This window comes from Pteropus vampyrus, unplaced genomic scaffold (genome assembly GCF_000151845.1).
Source record: "Pteropus vampyrus isolate Shadow unplaced genomic scaffold, Pvam_2.0 Scaffold2, whole genome shotgun sequence".
Lineage (NCBI taxonomy): Eukaryota > Metazoa > Chordata > Mammalia > Chiroptera > Pteropodidae > Pteropus > Pteropus vampyrus.
In genome coordinates this window covers 4,294,617-4,312,801 of record NW_011888783.1, presented here as the reverse complement: position 1 = coordinate 4,312,801, position 18,185 = coordinate 4,294,617, and the positions used below count along the sequence as shown (strand labels likewise).

General features: G+C 32.8%; 1 protein-coding gene across 8 annotated transcripts in view; it reads left to right on the top strand.

Moving 5' to 3' along the window:
• Window positions 1–18,185, top strand: part of PMS1 (PMS1 homolog 1, mismatch repair system component) — a 66,983-nt gene that overhangs the window by 47,411 nt on the left and 1,387 nt on the right. For 6 of the 8 annotated variants that reach the window (XM_011356133.2, XM_011356107.2, XM_023528870.1 and 3 more), the window contains 4 exons: window positions 1–120; window positions 8,319–8,804; window positions 11,717–11,847; window positions 15,932–16,092. The exon at window positions 1–120 is cut by the window's left edge and continues 1 nt beyond it. In XM_011356133.2, the coding sequence (XP_011354435.1) occupies window positions 1–120; window positions 8,319–8,804; window positions 11,717–11,847; window positions 15,932–16,092 (898 nt within the window). The remainder of the gene's footprint in view (window positions 121–8,318; window positions 8,805–11,716; window positions 11,848–15,931; window positions 16,093–18,185) is intronic. The other 2 variants (XM_011356125.2, XM_011356143.2) reach the window with 1 other exon arrangement.

Genomic DNA, 18,185 nt, shown 5'->3' with positions numbered 1-18,185 from the left:
CCTTTTTGTTCAAGATCATCGCGTTCAGTTTCTCACAGAAAATTCTAAGACCAGTTTAGAGGATGCAACAATACAAATTGAAGAAATGTGGAAGACATTGAGTGAAGAGGAAAAACTGAAGTAAGTTTCCTGAGCTTGCATGTGACCTGACTGTTCAGATATTTCCATTCTATATGACTCACTGGGTTAAAAAAAATATATTTTTCAAACTTATTTTTGGAAAAGCAGGGTGGAAAATGCCTTTTGGCTTGGCTAGAGTACCTTTTTTGAGATTACTTTTTTTGTTTGAGGTTTTTAGTTTTGTTTAGGGACAAGCCTTAACTGTTTGTTAAAAAACTGTAACATTGCAGATTTAATTTAGTGGTGTTCATACTGTCCTTATTCAGTATAACCCAAGGCTTCCTTCTAAAATCTTTATTGGTAACTTAAAAATTGTGGTGGGTTTTTTGGTAGGTAAATGGATAGTGTGATCTATCTTTGATTAAAATAACTACACAATACTTGCCGTCTTTAGATCAGATGATCTGAATAAATATTCCCAGATAATATGATGGTGTTTCTAATTGACTTAAGGCACTTATTTGTAAACACAAAATATCATATTTTGTGGAAGTATACTTTCACATATTATTATCTAAGTCATCTCAATACTATGTCAGACATCTGGAGGAAATATTTAAATGTAACCTATCATCCTCCAGAGTTTGTATTTGGTGAGAAAATACATGGATGCTTGATTGATATTTTTTCATTAGCTTATTCAGTCATATAAAGATACTATCAATTTAAAATAATAAAGACCATTATTAATACCAATAGGCAAAACCTCCATAAATTAATTTCTCTTTTCAACTTTTTTTTTTTGGAGGGGATGGTTATGTTTTGTTGGTTTTTCAAACACACAAAAGTAGACAACAGTACAGTGAACCCATCACTGTGTTTACCAACCCTCATTTCATGGTCAGTCCTGCTGCATCCATACCTCCACTCACTTCACCTATTTCATAAATATTTCAGCATGAATCTGTAAAAGATTCTTATTTTAAATAGAGCTATAATATAGTTGTCATAACTTTTTAAAACAAGAATTCCTTAATATCAAATAGTCAATGTTCAAATTTCTAATTATTTTATAAATGCTAGATATTTTAAAGTTTATTTGAATTGGATGCAAATAAGAGTAGGGACAGTGTAACAACTTAAGATAGCATTCCTTTGCAGCCTCACGATAGCAAGTATTGCCCTGGTTGCCTTTTGGGGAATGTCAGCATTGTTTCTCCTTTAGGCCCTGGGGTGTCAGGGTACAAGGATTATGGTTAGTAGGCCCCATCTAAAAATTTTTTTATCATCAGGCAGTATTCTGGAATCCAAAATTTTCTCTATCTTATTGCCGTAAAGCAGACAAAGTGGCAGACTTTGTATTGGTTAAGAGCATGAAGCTATACCTGAGTTGGAACCTCTGTTCCTTTCTTTGCTAGCTAGCTTTTTGAAAAAATATTTATCTCCTGGATTGTTATGAGGTTTGAATAAATATTGTTTGTGTTATACAAGATAAACAACTGGCAAATTGTAAATGATAGCTCATGATCTGCGAAAAAGAAATTTCTCTATTGTGATTGACATTATTTTTCACTTGCTTAGTCAAAATTGAATTTACTCCGAAGGCCAGAAATAGAAAACTGTAAAGAAAATGCGGGTATTTTGAGATCCGAGAGCTTACTCTATTTCACAGAATACTGTATTAGAATCTTCCAGAGTCAGGAGTCAGAAAGATGAGACCATGAATGACTTTGTCCAAAATCGTGATTAGTGAGATGATAGGACAAAAATATCACACTTAGTAATAACACTAACCACCACTCCTCATCTAGTCTTCATCTTGGAATACTTTCTAAGATCCTAAATTCTACAAGGAGTGCTAAGTGATATGAGAGTAGACTCCTTTTCCACAGATAACCAATCTTTTCATCTAGCCTTCCTTTTCTTCCCCTTTTTCCTTTTCATTCTGTTTCTTTCACTTCCTTCTTTCCTCCCTTTTTTCTTCCTTTCCTTCTTTCCCTTGCCTTCTCCTTTTCTCCCTCCCTCCCTTTCATTAGAGAATATATATTGAGTATATTCTGTGTACGAGGCCCTACGTATGCTAGCCTCGTTGCTTCAGATACAATTATAAATGAAACATTTTCTACTTTTAAATGGTACAGTCTAGTGAGGAAAACATAATTAAACAATAGCAATCATAGAATATGATGAATTTTAACAGAATTATGAAAACACTTAGCAGTTGAGCTTACTCTCATCTATGGGACAGGAAATGCTTCCCTGAATAGAAATTAATTAGAAATGTGTAGAGAATTTTCTAGGTGAAAGGAACAGCATGTAAGAAGGCCCAGAAACTAGAAGGAACATGGTGTTATTAAGGAACTAAAAGACACCCTCTATGATAGGAAATGAATATTGAAAAGTGTGGTAAAGAAAGATGGGGAAACGCAGGCCAGATCATGGAAGGTTCTATAAGCCATAAAGAAGAGTTTGAAAAAGAACTAGGATCAGGGCTTTTGCTGAGAATGTGGGACAGACTTTGGAGTAGGGGCACTTTCATTTTTCAGTTCTTCCTTTTTTTTCCCTATTGTTTTCTTCTCCTTTCTTCTAGAGGATTAGAAACCAGATTTAGTCTATATGCCCTGCCACTGAGGTCTCAGTCAATTAATGTTAACTTGAACTTTCATTTGCAGTAGGTCTAAACATATCTCTACTTAAAATAACTAAGAATAATATTGTAATTTGGAATGAAAATGGTAGATAAATTTTATAATTACATGTAATCTTTAGTTACAGAAACATTTGAATTGATTACTGGTCAAATCAGAATATTTTCCATTCAAGATACTAAATCCCTTAATGACATTAAGTCAAAGGTAGCAGCTGTTTTTATTTAACATTCATTTGAAATATTCCTTTAGACATAACTTTCTATATTTCCCAAAGAACGAATGAAATTGACTTCTTGAGTAAATCAGAAGATTAGTAGCATATGTGAAAATTTGCACATCGTAATTAATTACAAATGGTGACCTTCATCTTGAACTCATTTTCCACCATACGGGAAAAATCTTGAATTTGTGTAGGAGCTAAAAATACTTAATTGTAGCACCTATTGAAAGTAAACTAATGATGTATTTTAGATAGCTAATCCAGAAGTCTAGATTCTAAGTAGAAATGAGAGAAAATAACATAAAAATTTATGAATATGTCATGGTGAATTACCAAAAAAGATATTTTTCAGCTAGTTTACAATGAAACAAGATCTTTTTACATACTCATCCAGCTAACATTTCTTTATTTAACAAACATGTACTAAGTACAAATTATATAACATGCTATAGTCTTTCGTCTCCTAGTCTCATGTTTAACATTTAATACAGTTTTTTAATAATATCTATTCAGATTTCTCCTTAAAAATGTTTTATGTATTTTACCTACAATAGAATTCAGCTAGTTTCTTAGGAGTAACATTCTCTAGTCTAAACTTTGAAACTATTTAAAAAATCGTTTAGTAAGGTTGCTTAAATAATTGTTAACCTTGCTTAAATAATTATCTTGTGCTCCTTTCACTATAACATGTGTTTCTTAATCAAAAATAATAATAAACATCACCATTTACTATGTGCCAAGCACTATTCTAAGTACTTGTCACATTTTAACACTTTTCATTCCTCACATCAAAATTAAATAGCTGTGAAATAGCTGTAGATTGTCCATATATTACAGATGAGCATACTGAAGCACAGAAAAATTAAATAATTTGCATAGGCTTACAGAGTTGCTAAAGTGGCAGAACCAAACCAGGCAGTGTGTTTCCAGGGTCTGTGTACCTAACCACTAAACTTTGCTGAACATGTAACAGTAGTTTTCTATTTTGGATATTCATTTAGACTCACCCATGGAAATCTTTAAAAACAGTACTACTGCCTGACTTCAACCTAGGCCTAGAGAATCAGAAACTACGGGTGGGTCTTAGGCATCTAAGTTTTTTAGAAAAGGATTGCTATAACAACTTTGCTAGAACCCAGTATAATTTTAAAACATCCATTAATTGTACCTTTGAAATTGAATTAAAATAGATAAATAGATGGTTTGGATTTGTTCAGTTTATTTGAATTTATTTTTTTCATTGATGACTCTAAAATGGAAAATAGCAACTGAAAAAAGAAATTTAGCTGTGAAACCATTATAAATATAGTTATATGATTTTTATTTGCTTGTTATAGTGACTTTAATTTTACTAGTATCTAATTAGTAGAGGAGTATTAATGTATATAAATTTTCTTTTGTAGTACTTGGAATTATTTATTCCACGTTGACATGATAGCAAAAGTATAAGAGACTCTTTAGATTTGGAACTATTTTATTTATTTATAATTTTTTTTTTTAGTGCCTGTGTCTTCAATGGTTTCTTAAATTGTTTTTAAAATTGGGTAAAATTTAGCTGCTGTGAAATGCGTAGACCTTAAATATACATAGTTCAGTGGATTTTCACATGTATATCCCCATGTAACCACCACCCCAAACAAAATATAGAACATTTCTGTCACCCCAGAAAGTTCCTTTATGCCACTTACCAGCCAGTCTCCATATGCAAGTCACTGCTTTGATTTCCATCCCATTAACTTGCCTTTGCCAATATTTGAACTTCATATAAAATCATGATACATACTCTTTTATAGGTAGCTTCTTCCCCTCAACAAAATATTTTTGTGATTTTCATTGTATTTGATGAATGTATCTGTATAGTTCATTCTTTTTAATCAATTAGTTATATTCACTTGTATAAATATATAGTCATTTACTGCCTAACGATAGGGATATGTTATGAGAAATGCATTGTTAAGTGATTTCGTTATGTGAACATCATAACGTATAGTTAGACAAACCTAGGTGGTATAACGTGCTACACACCTGGGCTATATGGGTATAGCCTATTGCTCCTAGGCTACAAACTTGTGCAGCATTTCACTGTACTGATTACTGTAGGCAATTGTAACAATGATATTTGTGTATCTAGATATATATAAACTTAGGAAAAGTACAATAAAAATACTGTATAAAAGATATAAAACAGTATACCTGTATAGGGCACTTACCATAATGAATAGAGCTCTGGGTGGGTCAGTGAATGAATGTGAAGGCCTAGGACATTACACTACTGCAGACTTTATAAACACTACACTCAGGCTACACTAAATTTATAAAACATGAGAGTAAGTCAAGCACAAGAGAAAATGATGTAGTCAAGTGATGAAGTAAACAAGATGTATGGGGCTGCTGTTTGCATAACATGGCTTACAGCAAACTTGTTAAGTAGAAAATACACTCTAACAAAAGTATACTCTAGTTAAAGTACACAAATCAGTAATATAGTCATTTATAATTATCAAATTTATATACCGTACTTAGTTTTATGTTCTGTACTTCTGTGTGACTAGCAGTGCCATAGGTTGGTTTATGCTGGCATTACCACAAACATGTGAGTAACGTGTTGAGCTTTGACGCTACAACAGCAACTGTGTCACTAGACAATAGGAATTTTTTAGCTTCATATAACTTTATGGGACCACTGTCAGATATGCTGTCCCTTGTTAACGAAAATGTCATCATGTGGTACCTGACTACCACAGTTTGTTTATTCAGTCTTCAGCTGATAGACCTTTGGTTGTTTCCAGTTTGGGGTTATTATAAATAAAACTGTTGTTCCCAAATATTTGTTTTTTTCCTAAAATACCTCGTTTTTGATTTCTAATTAATTTTGTCGTGGATACGGAAAATACTATGTTAGATTTCAATTTTTTGAAATTTGAGAGTTAAGCCCAGCATTTGGTTAATCTTGATAAATGTTCCATGTACACCTAAAAAGAATCCAAATTCTGCAGTTATTAGATGTGGTGTTCCAAAATGTCAACGAAATCAAGGTAGTTGATAGTACTATTAAAATCTTCTATAGCTTTACTGATTTTTATTTTTTGGTGTAATTCTGTCAGTTACTGACAGAGGGGTATTAGAGTCTCCAAGAATGATTCTGGATTTCTCCCTTTTAGGTCTGTAAAGTCTTGAGGTAATTTGAAGCTCTGTTATTAGATGCATAAACATTTGTGATTGTTATACCTTCCTAATGACCCCTTTTGTCTTCATAAAATATTCCTCTTTGTGGTATTATGTCTTGTTCTGAAATTTATTTCATCTTACATTACTATAACTATTCTGACTTTCTATTATCATTTGCATGATGTATCTTTTCCATTTTTTTACTTTCAAAATATGTGTGTCATATTTAAAGTGTAACTCTTGTGAACATATATAGCTGAATTTTGCTTTTTAAAATTCAGTCTGACAGTCTGCCTTTTAATTGGAATACTTTGTGTAATGTAATAACTGATGTGGTTAGGTTTAGGTCTGCCATTTTCTTATCTGTTTTCTGTTCATTCCATTTCTGTTTTGTTCCTGTTTCTCCTTTTTTGGGAGGGAGCCTTCTTTAGTGTTAAAAGAATATACTTCGATATTTAATTTTAATTTCTTTTTTGGTTTTGCATTATGTTTTGCTTTGGGGACTATTTTATTCATCCTTAATTTATCATAATTAGAGTTAATAGTGTATCATTTTACATAAAATCTAAAACCTGAAAGTATAATTCCATTTACCACCCTTGTCCTTTATACAATTGGTTTAATATATTTTATATTTGCATACAATATAAACCTCATTTTATAATTTTTTTTTAAAATTTAAAGTTATCTTTCAAAAAATAAGATAATTTTTTAAAAGACTATTTTTTTCTGTTTACCTACATAGTTACCATTTCTGGTGCTCCTCATTTATTCCTATAGATCTGAGTGTCTATTCAGTGTCATTCCTTAACAGTGTAATGATGCAAAGAAAACAGATTCTCAGCTTTCCTTTATTTGAAAATGCTATTTTATCTTCATTTTGTGGTGGTGTTCCTTTTTTGTATTCTTTTTTCGTTTTTCTCTGACTGTTTTCAGGACATCTTTATCTTTGGTTTTCAGCATTTTTTTAATGTCTTTTTTTTTCTCCGACTGCTTTCAAGATTTTATCTTTATTTCATCTAGGATTCCTGTTACATATATGTTAGGTGTTTTTTCAATCTTCATTTTTTTCTCTGTTCAGATTGGATAATTTCTATTGATCTATATTGTATTTTACTGACTCTTTCTTTTGCCATCTGTGATCTGCTGTTAAACCTATCTAGTGAATTTTTTGTTTCATATATTGTGTTTCTTCGTTCTAAAACTTCCATTTCCATTTGGTTCTTTTTATAAATTCCCTTCTCCGTTGAGATTCCCCCTCCCGTTCTCTCATTATGATGATTTTTTAAGTCTTTAAATATTTATAAAAATCTATTTAAAAACAATTATTTTGCCATTTCCAACATCTGAGTTATCTTGAGGTTAGTTTCTACTGACTACTTTTTATCTTGACCATGACTCACATTTTCCTGTTTTATTGAGTAATAACTTTTGATTGTATAATGGACATGTGGGTGATAAGTAGAAACTCTGGATTTTGTTCTGAAAAGTGTTGGGTTTTTCTGCCAGTCATTTAAACAATTGACAGATCATGAGCTTGTGGAAGCTTTGTTTTACACTTTGTTAGGGAGAGGCTATAAATTTTGCCTTTAGTCCTAAGGCAGCTTCCATAGTTATAGGACTGTTTTTTTTCTTACCCCTAAGATGCGGTCCTCCTTCAGTGTTATTTGAAAGCCCAAAGTGTTTACCACACGATCTAATTATGTGGAATTCAACTTCAAACTCTTTTCCCCCTGCAATGGACAGCTACTAAAATCTCTGTTTAGCTCATTTAGCCTCCTAGTGATTGTTTTTCTCAAAGTTCCCACACATAGGCTTGTCTCTCTCAATTTCCAGTTGTTTTGGAAGCAAGGAGTTCTGTGTTCTGATGACAGAAGCTAATAAGATTGCAGCTTTCTGACTGAGTTCTTGCCGCTTGTTCTTAATTCTGGGAACTGCTCTCTGGGTAAAGGCTTTATAAATGTGGATTTCTTTTTTCAAGGGTTGAATCCTTTCACATTTATGCGTACTTTTGATTGCTCTTCAATGCCTCTTTTACACAGTTGGTTTCTATATTTCATTCAGTTTATCATAGTTATATATAGGAAGGTTAGTCCAATGCACGCTCCTTCATTATTACCGGATCTGGAATGCCAGCTCTATTTTTTAATAAAATGTACTTCAGATGGTTAATATATTTGAGTATGATCTGATTAGTTTTGTTTCATCTCTATTCTTAGATATGAAGAGAGGGCTGCTAAAGACTTGGAACGATACAATAGGCAAATCAAGAGAGCCATTGACGAGGACTCACAAATATCATTAAAAGATGGCAGAAAAAAGATGAAGCCCACCAGCTCATGGAATCTGGCACAGAAGCACAAGTTGAAAAGTTCATTATCTCATCAGCCAAAACTTGATGAGCTCTTTCAGTCCCAAATTGAAAAAAAAAAGAACCAAAGCATTAAAATAGTTAAAATTCCCTTTTCTATGGAAAACTTAAAGAAAAAGTTTGAGAAATATAAAAAATTTGAACTGGAGGAGGAAGACGAACTTTGCTTGATCCACAATCTCAAGTTTCCTGATGCATGGCTAATTACATCCAAAACAGAAGTTATGTTATTAAATCCATATAGGGTGGAAGAAGCCTTGCTGTTTAAAAGACTTCTTGAGAATCATAAACTTCCTGCACAGCCACTGGAAAAGCCAATTATATTAACAGAGAGGTATGGTGAAGTAATATCTTTTTTTTTTTTTACTTTAAAAACATTCATACTAGATTAGAAACAGAGTAAAAAGTCGAAAGTGTTTCCTAGTAGGGAAAAGTTGTTTTGATTTAAAGAAGTCTTTTTTAAAATTTGATTTCTGATCTTTAATGGAATTAATTGCTCAGTTTGTGTCTTTGCTTCCTCATGGTGGTATTCAACTTGTTTTTCTTTCTCCTGTATTTAAATGGAAATAAGGAGGATTGAATAGATTTAGATTCTACTTTCTCATAGGACTGCTTAATAGATGGTGTTGTATGCTTCATATTTCATCACAGCAAAAGGCACTTATCACTGGGTTCAGCCGCTGACAGCCTAACCTTCCACCTTGAAATTCCCTGTCACGTGGACATGGACTACAGACTAGTGGTTCCCAGATGGTAGGCGGTAGGGGAGGAAAGGGGAGGTAGATGGGATAAAGGGAGTCAAATATAGGGGGATAGGGGGAGGGAGAAGTGGGTAAAAGAGATCAAATATATATATGGTAGCCGAAGGAAACTGGACTTTGAGTGGTAAACACAATAGAATATTGTCAAAATATAATGTACACTCAAAAATTATATGATTGTATTAACCAGTGTTACCTCAATAAACTTAATTTTTTAAAAAAAATAATTAAAAAAAATTCCTTATCAACCTTTCCATCTAATGGTTTTATCCATTGATGTTATTGCCTGAGCTAATTTTATTATAGATGGTAAAATGGGCTGTTTCCTTTTCATATCCTATATAAGCAAATTATTTTTTGTAAAAATGAATGATAACTAACCTATTAATGTTTTCCTTTTTTTATACTTAATATTTCTTTTTTAGCCGACACATTTAGAAGAGAATTGTGTGTAACAAAGGAGATAAAAATCTGAAACTAAAAAGATAATTAGAATTTGTTCTCTAGGACACATCACTAAATAACTTTCAGAACGTCTAAGAATAAATCAAAAATCATTTGTAAAATGTATTAAAACCCTTGTGTTAAAGACCCTGTCAACAGAAGGAAAAAAATAGGACAATAAAACAGGAAAACATTTGTTAAAGCTTTTATAATTAAGGCCCCAGTAATCACATTATCTGAAATTCTGCACCTTTCATAGTATAAATTGGCTCAGGACACTGACAAAGGAAGAATCAGAAAAAGAATTAATGCAGCCTTAGGCTGTATTAAAATAGTTCAAATATCTGCTAGTACTTTTCTCTTTCTTCCCTTAAAAAAGACCTAGGGTGTATCTGAAATTTTCTGAAATGTGACATCTCCATCACAGCTAATAATGTAAGTTTTTCAAAACTGAGTATGGATGGGGTAATTATGGGTTGGGCTCAGTTTTCTTACCAGATTTCTAATATGAGTTCTGTAGCTTATGTCTGAATGGTGTGATTTAGATACCTATAAAATACATAGTTAAGAGCTCAATAATAACAACAACGGCTAATGTTTATTGAGCACTTCCTTATGATAGGAACTTTGCTAAGCCCTCTGCTTTGATGATCTTTACTACCTTAAGAGAGATAGGTAATATCATTATCCATATTGTATTGATGAAGAAACTCAAACACAGAACTGTTAATTAATTTATCTAGGCTCATACAGCCAATAAATAAATGGTTGGTTCCAAAAGTCCAATCTAGACAGTAACTGTAGAGCCTATACCATTTTTTGCTATTCTGTAACCACCACCACTACCACTGACTCTCAGATTGATTTTCTGAACGTCAGACCACACAGAGCACATCTGATATGTAGACAAAGCTTTCCTCTCTGTGATGTCTGCTTTTACAGCCAGTGGGGTCCTCTACCTTTCAGATGATAAGCAAAAACATCATCTATTTATTTACTTTTTCAAGAAGTACAGGAAAAAGCTCATCATCTTGTACTAGAACATAGAACAGTGCCTTGCACACCTTAGACAGTATTTACCACTTGATAGACTCTCAAATATTCATTAACTGAATGAGAAAATGTTAACCACTCACATGTCATCCCAACAGACATTTACTATAATAACATGTTATGAGCACTACGACCAAGCCTAAAACCAGCGTGAAGGTTAGTTTGTGCCCAGATAATCTTTGGCTACCTCACAATTTTGCTTAAGACCTTTACCACTCAGAACCATTTCACATGCAAACATGCCAGATGTACAGTAGTCTGAAGGAAGCTTTCCCAACCTGTGAATTACCAAATGTATTAAGTTCCTGGGAGAAAACAATATATGCTTATCTTTGTATTATAGCAATTAAAAATTATGTATAATGGGGGGTGGCTTCATAGTGTAGTGGTTAGCACGTCTGCTTTACACGCAGAAGGTCCTGAGTTCGCCCCCCAGGTGGAGCCACAGACCATACCCCGGGTGCGCCAGGCCTTGAGTGCATACCATGAGCATGTGGGAGGAGATGCCCCACCTTCAGAGATCCAGTTCTTAAGGGGAAACAGCAACATCCATCGGTCAGGGGTGGAAGTCGCGGGGAGGGAGGGAATTAAAAGGGAAAAAAAATTAAAAAAATAAAAAATAAAAAATATGTAAAATGGATCATTTGAGTAACTTGACAATGTATTACTGTATCTGTTTAAAGATATATTTATTATTTATAAGTAAAGTTTTCATTTGTATTATCTAGAGAGGGCACTTTTAAATTTCATATATTGTTTCGAACACTCTAGAAGACAGAAACTTTCTTTTATAGTTATACTTCCTCCTTCTGTACTTTGTATGTAGTAGGTCTTCTATAAAATATTAACAAAAATAAAAAACAGTAAAATTTCTCATAGGGCTACTTATACCTTTGCATTTTGGTTACCCATAACACTTTTTAAAGGGCTGTTGGATCACTTTATTTTACATATTTAATAAATGAAAGGGCCATTATTTCTTTTTCAGTCTTTTTAATGGATCTCATTATTTAGAGATTTTATATAAAATGACAGCAGATGACCAAGGATACAGTGGATCAACTTACCTGTCCGATCCTCGTCTTACAGCAAATGGTTTCAAGATAAAATTAATACCAGGTATGACAATGTGGTTTAACTATTTCCTAACTTGGAAAAATAAGTCTTGTTCCACGAGTTACATTTAAGTTTTATAATTTACAGATATCATAGTGTATTTTTGTCTCACAAAAGTACACTGTCAGCTTTGTAAAAAACAGTCATATTTCAAACAGGTCACGTCTGTCTGAAATAAGTAAGTTTGGCATCTCTTTCAGTCCATTGCCTTGTATTTGCATTTTCAGAAACTAATCAAATAGTTGTAAGTTTTGCCATCCTTTGTCATAATATTCAAACTGCCTGTTTTGTTTAACTGTTATTAAATAATCCTTTAGATGAAATAGAAGTAAATATTCAGCTTACAGGAACGGCCTAACAAAACTGGACATCTTTCCTTTTTAAAAAGCATTTAGTAGTTTTGCCAACTAGATGTGTAACATCAACAGTCTTACTATTTGGTCAGTGGATGAGTTGATCATATGGCTTTGCTAAAAGACTGAGAAATCACTATTTGCTTGGTATGTAAATTTATTGGGTGGTGACAAAAAAATAATCCATCTGTCTGGGAGACTTCATTTTTCCCTGCTGACCCTTTTTATTTCATAGTTTCCATATTTAACTGCCTTCTGCCCCAGCTTCCTAGGCTGGTCTTGTCCTTTTACTTTCCCTTCACCTGGTATAAAGGGTGAAGATTGATTCTACTGTCACCCTTTCCCACCCACTCCTAAACTTGTCATGACCAAAGTATTAAAAAATGGAAATTCAACCAAAACAGTGTTGATTTTTAAAAAATTTTTTAGTGAGACTTCCAAAGAAAAGAGTAAAAGCAATGTATAAAACCATGAAATTAAATATATTCTAAATATGCTTTGGTATTCTAAACATTAATTTTACTTGACTTTTTCAGTTTTAAGAATACTTACTCTAAAATTCTTACCTTCTACTTCAATCTTGAATATTTAGATTTGGAGTGAAGAGCAAGTAAATCCCAACTCTTCCATTTAAAAACAATGTGCTTTTTGGAAAGTTAGCCTAAATGTTTCTTCATCAAGAACAACTGATAATTACTTAATATTATGTGTAGGACATTGTTCTTAATAATAAATGTATTAATTCATTAATCTTCCTAAGAGCCCTATGAAGTAGATTCTATTACTGTCCCCATTTTATAGATGGACAATTAGAGGTGCAGAGATGTTAACCCTTTCCTCATTTGCCTTGAGAATACTCGCCGGAGGCATTTACCCCAGGATAACTCACGGAGCACCTGCGTATCACCATCCTAACCTTACCCCCAAAGTTTGCCATGAAGCAGCTCGCTTTTATTATTATTTTTGCATCAATCTAGTATATCGATAGTCTTTGGAAACAAATGACATCATTCTATTTATATCATTCTGTTTTTAATAGTTGGATCACTGAAAATATCAAATCCTAGAACACGTAGCATTCCTACGCGTGATGTTAAATGAACACTTGGCGGCGAGCTGCACTTTTTTTTTTCCTAAAGGAGAAAGGATGACGTCTGCTTAAGGGTACACAGTCGTAGACCAGGATTTGATCCCAAGCAATCTGTCTTTGGAGCCTACCTTTTAACAAATTTGTCATAATGCTTCCTTATTAAAATTGGGATCCATACTTCATGAAGTATTTGTGAGCACTAAACAAAGTACTTATGTAAATTAGTTAATATAGTACTTAGCAATGATAGGTATTCAAATATTCTCTTTTCTTCCCATCCTCTGGCACTCCTTTCTGACCTGAACTGACTTGTCATTTCCTTCAGTCCTCCTGGAAATCTTTCTTCCTCAGGGCTCCTGTCATTTTTTAAATCTATTTGCATTGCGAAACAAAGGGGTTGGTGTGGATCTGTGTATGTGTCTTTAGCAAGATTTTTTTTCTTAATCTATTTTCTAATTATATTGTATTGGTGGCAGGTACCATTTTTTCTTGGAAGATGTTATCATAGCAATTTTTATAGCAATATTTTTTAAGCTAAAATAATTACCCTGTCTGTTCCAAAAGCATGTTTATTTTTGAGCTACCCAGTAAGTTTCTATCTGACAGATTCTGCCCTTAGCTTGTAGATGGTGTTTTTTAAGTCCTATTGAATGCCAGTACTTTGCATGGCACCAAAGATGTAAAAATGAATAAGACACTCATCTGCAAACTGACTCGATTTGTTTGGAATTGACTTTACTTAGATTATCATCAGCATTATTTCTCTTGTCAATAACAGATCAAGTTAAAAACATGTTTTCTGTATTTTTCTAGCCTCTTTATTAATTTATAAGTCATGTTTCTTAAAGCCCATTTCTCTTAATTTTAGTGAGAGTTTTGTTTTATTGGACTTAACTTTGGATCAACAGTTTGCCAATTTTCACAAAACATCTTTGGATAAAAATAAAGGCTTTTAAAAGACAGGAAGAATACACCTACCTTTGAGGGAAAAGATTCTGAATGTGACCCTAAGAACTTTGCTTGTTATAATGGAAATAGCTTTTTGTTCCGCATCAATAAGAATTCCATATTTTAGGAAGTGAAAACTTGTCAAACTACTTATTAATTTGCAGTATTTCCCTGAAGATTGAGAAGCAGTTTACTGAATTTTATGGAAACATCTTGTAAAGTTTATTGTTACATAGTTCCAAATGTCTCTAAATTTTCCATGTTGAATTTTGCAAACACAGATTAAAATATTGCTCAATTTCCTCATCTGTTGCCAAATACTTTTTACCCATGTCCACAAGTAATTCTGTGAAATGCTTACAGTTTTCCAGGGCATTTGTAGTCAGTATTAGACTTTTCAATCTAATCATACTATAAAAGGTATAGAACCAGCAATAGTGACAAATCACTTGACTGATATTTTTGTAAATTTCTATATCTATATATATGTAAAAAGATGTGAACTAGAATATTCTGCTACTTCCTCTTTCCCTATCTAAACCCTGTTTGAAGTCCTATTTAAGTTCTCCTGTTGCTCAAACTCTTATATTTTTGTCTTCCTTCACTGTCCTCTGTATTTATCCTTTAATGCTTGATTGTGTATCTTCTTATATTATTCTCCAATTGTTTCCTGGAAAGAACATTAAGATGCCTGCTCTGTTTAGTATACACTGTTGTATCTGCCATCCAAGACAACTAGTATGTAACTGGAAATAGATTAGGGATGGGATCATTGACATATAAAAATCTGAAACTCCTCAAGCTACATCATTCCTCTTTTTTTATTTATCGATTTATAGCTACCATTGATCCAACATTGGACTGTCTCATTTTCTTTATTTCAAGGTAACACTGTGTAGACTTTAATATTAAGAACACTGTTACACAGATATAGCCAAAGACAAGTCTCTGCTATTTTTCCAAAATCATAAAATTCTAAAGTCAAATTCAATCATTTGGAATGTATACTGTTTTGAATATTTTACCCACTTTTATATTCAGTCATATAGCTAGTTCTTAGTTTTAATCACTAAATTATTTAAAGTAGCTTAAATAATAGATAACATATCAATTTTAAACAACTGTCTTAGTAAAATACTTTGAATAAACAGTATTTCATTTCCTCAGATTATTAATATATTAGTTACTATTATGGTAATCATTTCACACCAAGTCAACACTTTGTACACTTTAAACTTACACAATGTTATGTCAGTTATGTCTCAATAAATCTGGAAAAGAAAGTTACTATGTGAGTATTTTTATAATAATTTTTAAGTAAAATAATCATAGAATCCAGCAGCAGTTGCTAAAACACTTAGAGCACTTTTATTTTAATAAATATCATGGGACTCTATTTACTCTCCAAAGTAAGAAATGTTCTAAACAAATGTAAGAACAGAACAGCAATAACTGAGATTAAATTAAATGATAAAAAGTACATGTGGTATCTGTGAGCGCTTACAACTTAACATGAATGTGAAATCCTGTTGGAAATTATTATTTGTTCTCCAACTAAGAAACAAAACTTTGTCCCAATTATATTATATTCTATTGAAGATTCACTAAAGGTTTTAACAGTGTTTTTGTTTTAATAGATACATTCTGGAATATAATTTAAACAAAACTAAGATATATTTTTTCTTTTTTCTCTTAGGAGTTTCAATTGCTGAAAGCTACTTGGAAATAGAAGGAATGGCTAATTGTCTTCCATTCTATGGAGTGATGGATTTAAAAGAAATTCTTAATGCTATATTAAACAAAAATGCAAAAGAAGTTTATGAATGTAGACCTCGCAAAGTGACAAGTTATTTAGAAGTATGTGTTATCTGATTATTTAGGTTGGCTAGGTTTTATGACACTTGACTGTTCCTTAATAAAATAGTAAGTGGTTTCAAAATAGTAAAGTTTCTATAAGGTTTATTATTGTTTGCAAGAAGGAAATACTATTAAAGGAAGAAAACTTCTTTAAAAGTTTCACCTCATAAACTGGTTGTTGTACACTCTATCATGGATCTTTACTATAACATTATTTTTTTAGTATATATTGAGGAAGACTTATGCATGAAACATTTTGTAGTGAAGTTCTTTTTGTTGTTTTGCTTTTATTTTTTAGAAGGGATTCAGAATTGCTCCACCTTTATACCAACTACTTGTCTAAAAAGAACTGTAATATGATTTTAAGCCATGATCTCTTTAAGGGCAAAGAAAAGAGAGAAAGTGAAACATGTAGATTATTAAATAAATGGAAGTTTTAGTTTTCTGGCAATATCTACCACAAATGAGAAATATAACAGTGGGTTTTAAAAAATTCAAAAGTAATAGAGGATGGAGGAAGATTATAAACTTTTAAATGTCCAAATATAAGATAGTGGTGGGAAAACAATAGTGATTGTATGTTTGAGGAGCCATCCCTGAAAGATGACTGATATTATTTTAAAAACAAACCTGAACTTTAAAAGTTTTTTTCTCCTTTTTAAAAAATGAGTCATTTTTCTCTTGGACTGTAACCATGGTGTCCCAATGCATTCTGAGGGTCAGACATCCTCAACAGGGAAGTCCATTTTTTTACCCTTTTTGAAGACTGTATTCAGTAACATACTGTGAGTCTTTCAAGAGCTTTGTCTTGTGAACCTTCACAGCCTATTGTGGGGGCAATTCAACAGTGATAGTTTCTAGAGACATCAAAGGAATTTTTTCACGTGAAAAAGTTAGTATAAACTTAAATAAAGGTTGATGAAGTTGCAGGTAGTGTTTTGTATATTGAGGAACCACATGGGAAGAAATAAGATTTCAGAAATAACAAATTTAAGTTAGATATAAATATTTTTGCTAATATTATACCTCATTAGATTAAAGTAATTAATGGATGCGGTTCTTAAGAAAGATAGCCTAGAAAAAAAAGAGAACGTCTGTTAGAACCACAGGAATGCTTCATTTAAAGCCATACTGAATTAGATGAAACAGAAAGATAGGAGAGTGAAGGGAGAACCAAAAGAGGGGTGGATATAAAATGATGGGAGGAAAGACATTTTAATGTAAGTAGTATCACATTTTTCATAGGGTAACAGTTGCTAGAAGACCATCAGGTGTGGCTGTTCAGTGGCAGTGATAACCTTGAAGAGAGTCGAAATGGAAAAGTGGCAGGGATGGAAGACTTGCCAGAGGTCAAAGAATAGTGGGGTAGTGGTGAAAAGTGTAGGCAGCATGTCAGATGGTGGTGAAAGGAAGGCAAACGATTGGAGAGCGGATGTTCCAAAACATGTAGGAAAGGACAGTGGGATATGATACAAGCTTTAGAAAGGAGAAACCATTCTGTGAATAAAGAGCAAAAAAAGGGAGGAAAAGTGAAAGTAAAAATATTTTGAGCTAAACTCGAAGTCATGTTACCTCAAGGAAGTCATGTATGATACATGTGGTAAAGGGGTAGGAAAAGTTATCTGTGGAGAATGAAGGGGCTGGGGTGGCACTGGGGATTTTAATATAGCGGAAAAAGTTTGAAACTAAGAGCAAGTAGGCACTCTAAGAGAAGGTTGGTTAGAGAAGAATGAGATTTCGTGGCATTAAGGGATCATAAAAACTAACATTGGTACTGGATCCAGCCAGGAGCTTTGTCATTCTCCAGCAGTGCTTGGTAGAATTTATCCAAGGGTAGGGAGCAGCAACATGAATATGGTGGGAGAACAAGAGAGTAAATGAGGAAATTTGAATACATAAGAGGTTTCTTATACCAAAAAGACCTGTTAGATCCTAGAGGGATATAAAGATGAATTAGATTCTAGTAGGAATTTGCCTTTAGATTTTAGTAGGAGTCCTAAAGGAATGCAGGAAGCTAGAGATAGTTTCCTTTATTCTTACTATTCATACCTTACATAGGGAAAGATGACAGAAGGGTGCTGGTGGGCCAGGAG